At 41.0% G+C, this 10,410-nt stretch overlaps 1 protein-coding gene across 4 annotated transcripts in view; it reads left to right on the top strand.

The window, feature by feature from the left end:
* Window positions 1-10,410, top strand: part of zbtb46 (zinc finger and BTB domain containing 46) — a 77,321-nt gene that overhangs the window by 62,186 nt on the left and 4,725 nt on the right. For all 4 annotated transcript variants that reach the window (XM_014016915.1, XM_014016922.1, XM_014016931.1 and 1 more), the window contains 2 exons: window positions 2,871-3,152; window positions 9,914-10,242. In XM_014016915.1, the coding sequence (XP_013872369.1) occupies window positions 2,871-3,152; window positions 9,914-10,242 (611 nt within the window). The remainder of the gene's footprint in view (window positions 1-2,870; window positions 3,153-9,913; window positions 10,243-10,410) is intronic.

Genomic DNA, 10,410 nt, shown 5'->3' with positions numbered 1-10,410 from the left:
GTGTGTGTGTGTGTTTGTGTGTGTGTGTGTGTGTGTGTGTGTGTGTGTTGTTGTTGTTGTTGTTGTTGTTGGGTTGTATGCCCATCTGTATTCCAGACATGGAAGCAAACTACTGTTTCTGTCACCTTGACCACCTTGAATCTCCCCCGCTGTAGACTGGGCTGAACAGCAGACAGTTTCCCTCGACTGACTGTGATTGAAATGAACAATTTTGTTTTTCTGCTCCCATTGAATATATTTATATTTTGGTCCCTCTTTGTGTCTTTCCTACACTTACTTTTGTTTTTACCAGCCATTGAAAATATAACGTTAATAAGCATATTTGACAATATTTCAAGAAAGTTTGTGATTGTGATTTATAACTACTGGCCTACAATTGCTTGAAGAAATACATATCGCCAACCATCTTTTGACAGAATTTAAGACTAAGATCATATTAGACATTTTGAAAATAACAAAACAGCATGCAATATCACTAGATACCATTCTCAGAGTATGATTAATGAATGACTCAGCTACAACCACATCAAATTTTAGCTCAGTTTCTGTGAAACTGACTGAATATAGCCATATTAATGTTCTGTCAATGGTTAAACTGCTTCTGTCATTTAGTACTGAATTTAAAACTTTATGTTCATGACAATTAAATGAGCTTAAATGAGACATGTCTTGCAAAATCCACTTTCTTAGCCATTAAATGCATTTTGTTATGTACTTGGAGTCTGTAGGAATGCAGAAAAGTTGAATTTAGATTCCTGGTGCTGCAAAGTTATCTTTATATTCTGTTTGGGTCATATTTTTCAACCCGTTCAGTTTTCTCTATTTTCTATGACGTTTTCTTAAATAGTATGTCAAATTATTTGTGATGGATCAGACATAAAATGTCTGGACTTACCCACCACAGTTTGGTCGTCTTCACTCTCCTCTGGCTCTGGGTCAGACTCTGGCTCTGGGTCAGACTCTGGCTCTGGGTCAGACTCTGACTCCAACCTGTAAGGCTGGATGGACAAGTCTTCCCTTGTTGACATCTTTTAATTTACTTGTAAATAAAATTTTCATGACAGTCATAAACCCCTCTTTCAAACTAAAATTAATCGGTCTGGAAGCTGGAGGGGGGCAGAGTGTGAAGYGCCTCATTTGGATTTAAAGAGACAGCCTCAAAATGAGTTGATCTGAGGCACACTTCAGAAAAAGAGTGACAGAGGGGCTTGTGGAGTTACAATAAGGAGGAATTCAGACCAAAGCATTGCAGTTCAACTTTATATACATTATATATACATAATGGATTATTTAAATGTGAAAAAAGAAGAATATGAAAGCAGGATATGTCTACTTTAAGGTTTGTCTTCTTATAGACAAACCACATTCAAAGTAGCAAAGTACCTTTTGTTAAAACTACTAAATTATCAGTGTTCTTATTGTTTTTGTTCACACTAGAAAAAATGGTAACACCATAATAACTACACCTTTTTTAGTCTTACTTAATCATCAATGAATGGTTAGCTAACCATTTACACAATCATTTACATARATGTACACACAGTATATAGAATAGTTAATTCATGAGTTATTAAGCATGAATAAACAATAAGTAGCCTTTATGGGTAAAGCATTAATAAATGTGTTAGTTTAAATCTTATTAAGTGTTAATCATCTTTACTTAAAGATGTTTTGAAGATTAACCATTTATTAATGATTAAGTACAGCTAAATAAGGTATAACTGTTGAAAAGTGCTATCGAAAAAATAATAATATATTGACATTGATATAGTAATATATAATGTGGATGGTATAAACTCACAAATTCCTACATCAATATTTTTTTCTATTTTTTTTTACTCTGTTTATTCCCCTTTTTGTTTCAAGTGTGATTTCAGTCAACTACGAAAAGGTAGATTTCCTGCGTGAATCAGGATGTCAGAAGGTTTCTATCCCAAACAGTCAAATGTAATTATGTACACTCCCCCCCCACCACACAAGGCGGGTCTGCATTAGTCCTCAGATGTCTGTGTGTTTGTTTTAGATGTAGACAAGCTGTTCTTTCAAAGACTCTAAGCCACTGATGTGCTTGATGTGTATTTTTTTTCTCCTCGTGTAACATAAAGCAACCTGTCATCAGGTAAATGTCAATTAGGAGGCATTAAGAGTGTGTCTGTTGACGTATTTGTGTGTGTTTGCTGCTCGTGTTGAGCTGTCGTCAGCGGTGTGCTCTGACAGCCTTGTAGATCTACAGTAAAACTTCCAGCGACACGTCTAACCGCTGACAGCTTCTCTCCGCTTTCAGTGACTCTGATGGCTAAACTGCACACGTGCAGACGCAGCACACACTCACATTTACTACGTCAGTGTGTGCATTTCCTCTCTCTCTCTCTCTCTCTCTCTCTCTCTCTCTCTCTCTCTCTCTCTCTCTCTCTCTCTCTCTCTCTATAATCCTCTTGTGTTTTTGTTGACTGGTAATGATGAGGTATGAAAAGGAGCTAAGGAGAGAGGGAAATGAATCAGTGCTGGGATGCTTTGGTTTGATTTAAAAAAACTTCAGGTTAGTGCTTACTTGGCTTAGCAGTTGAGAATTGKTTTATTATCCTGACAGTTTGTTTTTGACATTTACACTTAAGCTAAAGCTGTGATAGGTGAGTCTCCTTAAAATGACAAAATGTCAGCTTTACAARCAAATATTCAAAGTTTTTGTTGTTTGAACAAGCCTTATTATTTTTAGTGTAAAGAAAAGCATATAATCCCTCAAATGAATTATAATTCTATAAAACCTTATTGCAATTCAGTTTTCAAAGCATTTAAAGTCACAGAGTCAGGATTTGCACAGACGCAAACCTGACGCCTCATTTTTCTTGGTTTTTTTTTTTTCTGTTCAGGGGCAGACGTGACTGAACCCAACAGCTCAGACAGCCGCAGCGAACGCCTCGACTTCTTCCTCAAACAGGAAGAAGCGCTAACCACAGAGGCCGGCTTCCTGGGCACCAACGAATCGGAGGAGGCCGGCGGAGGGGCAGGCGGTGGAGGGATCTCGTCCGTGGCCAATCTGAAGGCAGCGCTGATGAGTAAGAACAGCCTGCTGTCTCTGCGGGCTGAGATGATGGGAGATGATAACCCCTTACTGTACGAGTACCTGCCCAAAGGAGGTCACTCCCTGTCTTGTAAGTATTCATTTACTGCAACTGAGCACACACTGGTTGTTACACACAACTGAGCYGCACAACTTCAAACTCACATCTGTTGTCGTATCACTGACCACCTGCTGCACATGTGGTCACCAAGATGCAACTCTGAGTGTCCTCAGCTGGACATTGTTTTCATCATCCGCTGGATTTGGTTAAATCCCTGTGTGTGKGTRTGTCTCTGTGTGTGCGTGTGGTGTTTCTTGCGTGGATAACCAGTTTGTGTGGCAGTGCCAGTGATGACTACTCAGCAGTGACTAAGTGAGAGAACATTTTGCTGGGATCACGCGTGCTGTCTTGAGAAAWTTTTCTTGGTTTTATGTGACAGTTGCTTTGTRTGTATCAGTAGGTCTGTGGCTGTTTCACAGCAGCGGGGAACAGAGAACTCAACAGAACAGCAGTTCATATATTTACACACTGAAGTTTCTGTGCCAAGCCACAAAACAAACCTTACAGTGCTGCTGGGAGCTTTTGCAAATTTTAAAACTTGAATTTTTCAGAAGCAATTTTTAATTTTTTATATTTACCAACGAAGATAAGAYTTTCAATAGAAACTTTTTTAAGTTTTAAGTCCAGAGGTGCATGTGCAAAACATGCTATTGTAGTGTGCCAAACAAATGGTCAAAACATGCACTCACATCACCTCCAGCTATTAAAAATACTAATGCACCTCACACCCATGATGCAATCAGATAATAAACCAAGTAATGAGGGACTCAGCCATCTTCAAGCGGATTCAGAGCTGAAAGAAAATATCTGAGTGAAAGGTTTTGCATCGCCAAAGGAGAAGCCGTTGGACCGGTTTCAGGTCTCATCAGTGCTGTCTGTGTGTGAGTCCTCAGCTCCTTGAATCAATAATAAATATATATTTTTAAATCCTTAACAAGCTGCTACAATCACAGAAGGAAAGATCATGGCTGTTAATTTGTGCGTAACAGAAAATGATCTCAATTCTAGTAGCGGCGATTAGAAAATGCTGAGTCAGCCAGTTACTGTTACATCGTTTTGGTGCACGTGTGCACACAGCTTTTCTGTCGATGCCAGAAGGTTGGGAACTGCTAATCTAAACCAGGTGTGGGCTAGAGAGATGGTTGGGTTCACAAAAATAYTATCTTCATGCAGAGCGTGAATGCATCACACTAGACGAGTGATCCTAATAGATTGTGATTTTCCAAACTGTCCTTTGCAGTATTAATTTAGTGATGATGCATTTTTGAAATAATGTGCAGCTAAATTTAAACAATATTTAATCTTAATGTAATAGGTTTGGTCATTATACGTGTACATATTTACCTTTTATCTGACATTCTGTTTTTGCTAGTYACATCAACGTATTTTTTCAGCTTCTATACCTGTTTTTTTAGTCAGCAACATTAGAATAGTCTATAAGCTGTCATGTTTCTTTAAATCCTCTACTTATCTTTAAAAAATCAATTTACTATCCATTCATGTTGAAAATAGATGAATTCACTGCAGCATTTGTGTTTACTTTGTCCATAACAAGAGATTTTTCTTATTTTCTCATTTTCTTTGCTACTGAGGGTGTTAAACTGTCAGGGTGTGTGYATGTGTGCGTGCGTTCTCGTGTTTGTGTGGGGTTGTGTTAGCGTGAGCGCAGATTCGCTCGAGTCCAAGTCCGCGTGGGCACATTCTGTGTGTTCAACTTCTGGGTTTGTTTCTTTTGCTTTTTAGTGGCGTGTAATTGGATCTTTTGTCCCGAGTTCTGCCTGGTTTTTGTCCGTGGAAGAAAAGCAGAGGAAGGGTACAACTCAGAGCCGAGTCACGTCTATTGAGTTGAGCCCCACTCACCTCACGATATAAAAGAYGGGGCCAAGCCTGAATAGACCAAAACACAGATTGGCAGTCATACACGGAGTCACATCGCATCACCTCTTTTGTGCGAGTGTTAAGTGTGTGGGATTGAGATGTTTCTGTTGGCTTAAAGAGGAGAATCAGATACTGTCACAGCACAGACAGCCTCAGAAAAATAGAAGAAGAAGAAGAAAAAAAGAAGACTTTACAGCTACTGTCAGCCTTGACTATCTGAAGGAAGGTAGAGAATTCACAGAATGTTAATCATTTGTTCCCAGCACGGAAGAAATGGTATTGAACGAGCCCTATATCTGTATTTCCATTGTCACCAAAGAAACCTCAGGGAGGGTTTTTTGGTTCGCCAAACACTATTTTGTATTCGCTACACAATGAGGGTCGGGGAATTGGGTTTGTTGAAATGGCCAACAGCCTCCCCTCCCACCCCAAAGCGTGTCCCTGTGTCTAAATGAGGACAAAAAAAATAAACAAACACTGTACCTCAGATTACTGGGCGGAGGAGAAGTCTGCCTGCTTTGACAGATCGCYGTTCCCTCCTTCYGTCCGTCCCTCTTTCTCCCTCACTCCTGTTTAGCAGCCTTCCAGTATGCCTTGTTTATTTTCCCCCTCCATCTATCTCTCCTTCACCCCTCCTTAACTCCCATCTCTCTCTCTCTCTCTCTTCCCTCTTTTCCATCAGCTGGGGAGCATCAAAGCATGYTGTTTTAAAATCCTGGGAAAGTATTGATCTAGGCTGAGAGGAGGGTTGAGCAAGGTCACCTGGTGAGACCACAACATATCAGTAAAAGGCCTTGAAACTGGGCTCCTGTTTACATTTTCTGTCTAATTGACTATTCATTTAAAAGATGTTGTGTTTTCTACCAAATGCACCTTAAATCAAACTAAACAGAAAACTAGTGTTGCCCAGTTTATTACCTCTTCATAAATCATACCGATCCTGTAAACATGACCTTCTATTCACTGTTCTTTTCCCGGGCCATGGCTACATCCTGTTTGCACGCCAAAARCACAGCAGAACTGGTCTGCATGTCAATCAGTCCAATCCAATTAGGATCACTGGGATTTAGCCCTGCTGCTTCTCTGCATGTCAGACGGTCGGGGCCTAACAGTGGATTTGATCGGACCATCCCAGCCCACCTGCCCACGCTGTCACGGTGCACGGGCTGTAAAGTGCATCCATTTACCTACGCTGATCATGCGGGCATTATTATTGAACTATTCTCTCCACCGTCGACTCTCATCACTTCACAGCAGCTTTGAAAAAGTTACTAAGATCTCCTGAACACTTTTCAATGAGCAGAATTTTGTTACAGAGTCTAAATCCTATAAAGACACAGCATATGGCTCATCTTTTTAAATGTAAGAGAACAGGAGAAGCAATAAAAATGTCAATAAGAGGAAATGAATATGATCCAATTTTGGATGGTCTTTTAAAGGTCAACTTCTGCACTTTCTGTGGAAACTTTTTGAAACTGCTGGAACTTACCTACAGGTGGAACAGGGTGAACCTAAAGCACTGATCACTGATCCAAGGTTCTTTTCTTCAGAACATYACAATTACTATTGTACCCCATAGAAACATAAAGTTGTCCATGAAAAACCCTTGTAGTTCAAATGTTTCACTCTTTATTTGTTTGTTTCTGCTTGACGTTAATAATAAATGACATTTTCAGATTAAGCATCCATGTGAAAGTAGAATATTAGCAAAAAAGTTTATTTTTCTTCCCATGTTGGATCATTCAAACAGTCGTTTAAACGAAATCATGAGAAATGTCAAAGGCAGCATCATTCTGTTGTGATAAATGGTGCTCATCTGAAATATGAATTTGACTCTGAGGATGTTTGAAGCTCTGAAAACTGAAATTCATTTCGGTTTGTTCTGGTTTTTAAGTCTAAATAGAAAAGAAAATGAACTAGATTTAACAACAGTAAGGTAAATGAAGTGGCGTAGAAAGGACAGTATCTTTTTCTGAAATGTCACAAAGAAAAACTGATAAAGTTCATTTTTAATTCAGTTTATTTATATCGCGCCAATTAACCAAAAAGTAATCTGGGCGCTGTACAAAAATAAATACAAGTTCCAATTATAAATTCAATCCAGATCTTAATTTAAATCTAATTACAGTTGATTCATTCCTGTTTTATTACAAATAGTCACACATAAAATACATTATGAAATTCTAATAAAAAGTTATCTACTTAAGGAAACCAGCAGATTGGTTCAGTTTTCACTTTGTCACGATCCTCCATCCTGAGCAACATGTTGGTGACAGTTGAAAGGAACAACTCCCTTTTAACAGGAAGAAACCTCCAGCAGAACCAGAACCAGGTTCATGTAATTGGGGTTTGACAGAACAGGACACAGATACAGACAAACACAGGAGGACCGGTCCAGGTGTTGTTTCTATGCGAAGAATACAAAGTAAACACAGCTTAATGGCAGCATGAGCTGAATGTAGAAATCTGGAGAGCAGAGTGAGTAAAGACAGCAGCAGCGTGAACAAATGTGTTCAGTAAGTCCTCCGGCAAGTCTGTAGCAGCAGGGCTTAGGAGAACCCAAACCAACCCAAGCCTCGTGGACAGAAACTAGAAGTTGGTTTAGCAACAGAGGAGCTTGAAGCTCTGCCTCACGTTCGACTGTTGAAGCTCTAGAAACCACAAATACTCCTGTAGCCAGCAGTAAACCTGTTAGAAGCTAGAATTCAAAGTACCATGAAGGTAAGTGCATTTATTTAAAATGATAAATCAGTTTATATGAAGCAGGGTTGTATGCAGAACATCCAAGGAGGCAATGTCTTACCTACAGTAGAAAGCAGCCAAAGTGAGTCAAACTTAGCTACTCAGAAAAATGTCCACATTGGAGTGAATTTTTGCCACTTTTTTGAGTTCTGACAATCTAAAAAAGCTCAATCCTCTGCGCGAAAAAGTTCATCTGAAACTAAAGTGACAAACTTAAACTGAATGGGTTTTGATATTAAAGTTGTTTTAGACGAGGAAAACCTGCTTTTTTCCTTCTTCATTTGAGCTCACTGATTCTGTTGTCTGCTGCAGGTAAATTACTAACTACTCAGATTGACACAACTCAACCTAAATTCATTCAAATTGATCTCTCTTTAAATATTTCTTATTAAAGTTTAAACCATCAAAGAAGAATGAAACTGTCGTCAGGCCTTTTCTTCTACACAGAACACCAGTTAGATCCAATTTTCTCCTAACTGGCTTATAAAGTTTTAGGTAATTAGCCCATAATAACAGGATAGTCATCTTAAGGGGAGTCCTTGTCTAAAGCCTAAAAAGTCTTATAAGTCTTGACCCTATTGTGGTGACAGGTGGTGTGAAGTAATCAAGTTCTCTTACCGTCCATCCTTGATGGTTAAATGGTTACTCTATGTTACAAAAGGTAGTTTTCCCCCTTGATTTTTATTTGTTCTAATGGCTAAAATGGGCATTTTTGCAGCTCAACAGAGATTTCTGCAAGAAACTTAAACCAGCGTTATATATTTTCTTATATTTATATAACATTTRAAAAAATGTGTCAGTTTGTCAAAAGAAGAAGATTTTAAAACGCCTTTACACACTTTAGAGATTGCTGAATTTCTCAAAGTTGGGAGTTGAATTATTCTTTTATTTATTTAAAAGTCATTCAAACTAAAAGAGGTMTCGGGACTCTGCACATGCTCCACTGACAGTCCCTGGATTTTGACCAGGAAGCAGCTGAAGAAAGGAAGAAATGAGGCGTATTTCCATCTATTGTAGCGAAGCTTGRCATATTTCAGTCAATAAATTGATTCTGTTCTAATACTTGTGTTTTGCTACAAGGAGAGCAGACCACTTATTGGCTTATAGTCACGCTATAACTGTAGCTTAACTTAACTCTGCATGGAAATGTATTGTGTGTTAAAGCCAACTAACGGAGTTATTCCATAATCGTCCTTCCCTGACAGGTGTCTCCTGCCAGAGCAGCATTAGTTAATGAGCTGCTCCGTCTCACCTGTGGCTCATCGGTTAACGCTTTGTTTCCACGTCTCCTCCACTCGCCGGGCTGCTCCTCCTGTCACTGCTGGGGCAGGGAGGAAGAGTCGGGGATTTCAGCTTTTGTGTGTCTTCTCAGTAAGTGGGAGTGGGGAGTGTCAGGCGTTTAACATTCCAGGAATCAAACCTCATGGATGTGTGATTCTGTCCATTGTGCAGGGGTGGGGGGTGGGGGGGGTGCAGTGAATGGCTAACCCACTGCATAACTCTGAAGATGTCCCCCCTAAACACGCACACACACACACACACAACAACTTGCAGTAAACTTTACACAGCAGAAAGACGTGTGTGAGCCATAAAGACTTTGTGAGAAATCCAAAATTCTTCACCCAGCGAGTCTTAACTTGATGCTGGTAAATATTTTACACAATCCGTGCAGTCGTCCTTTGGCCAGTTTGTACAAAAAAAAAAGAAAACAGAAAGTGTTCACTTGAGCAGCAACATGGCTTCTCTCCAAAACTATTTGCCTCCACGCTACAGAGGATCTTCAAGCCCTTTCTCCTTATATGCATTTCGCTGGTGCACACAACATTTGCACACACTCTCACACACACACACATGCTGCCATCCTCTGCGCTCACATGTGGGTGGAAAGAGAAGGAGAGCAGAGGAGCAAAGGAAAAAAGAGAGAGAGAGAAAGAGAGAAGAGAAGCCCTAACCCTTTCCCCTTGGCTGGTGGAAAGTAAAACTTCGGAGTTTTTCTTCCTCCCCCTCTCCTCGGTGTTTGATAGTGTAGCTCTGGCAGCCTCTGTGTGCCCCCCCCCTCCCCTCCACCCCCCTGCCCACTCTCTCTCGTTGTGTGTTCTGGTGGCCAGCTGCTAGCAGAGTTGCAGTTGTACGTGAGTGGGTGGGTGAGACTCGTTTCCTGTGCTCCTCAGGGCTCCGCTTCAACAACTACTGCAGCACGCTCCGGCCAGGGGCCACAGGGGCCACTGTTCATAACAAACAGGGTGCTGGCTCCTCTCCTCCTCCTCTTCCTCTTCTTCCTCCTCATCTTCCATCCTCATCATCGCCACCACCACAACACCTGCCACCATCAACGCCAGCATACTGCCCACCTACTTCACTCACGCCACTGCACCCCTCGCAGCCCCGGCCCCTGGAGGCCCCCGGTCTACAGACTGGGGCACCCCTGTTGAACTCTGAAGGACTGGGCATGGAAGTGGAGGAGGCCCTCGAGGGCCCGGAACCCTCCACGCTGCCGGAGGTAAGACCCGTGAGCCTAGCTCGGACCCAGGGTGGAGGCTGCTCTCTGGGTGTCGCTCCTCTTGAGATCCAAGTTCATATCAGAAAGTAGAGATAAGCATCCAGAGATCAGCTTCACCTGGCCTCCACACACACACACACACACACACACACACACACACACACACAC

The sequence above is a fragment of the Austrofundulus limnaeus genome, unplaced genomic scaffold (genome assembly GCF_001266775.1).
Source record: "Austrofundulus limnaeus strain Quisiro unplaced genomic scaffold, Austrofundulus_limnaeus-1.0 Scaffold3, whole genome shotgun sequence".
NCBI classification, from domain to species: Eukaryota; Metazoa; Chordata; class Actinopteri; order Cyprinodontiformes; family Rivulidae; genus Austrofundulus; species Austrofundulus limnaeus.
Note: the sequence above shows the minus strand (reverse complement) of the source record. Positions and strands in the feature narration are given on the sequence as shown.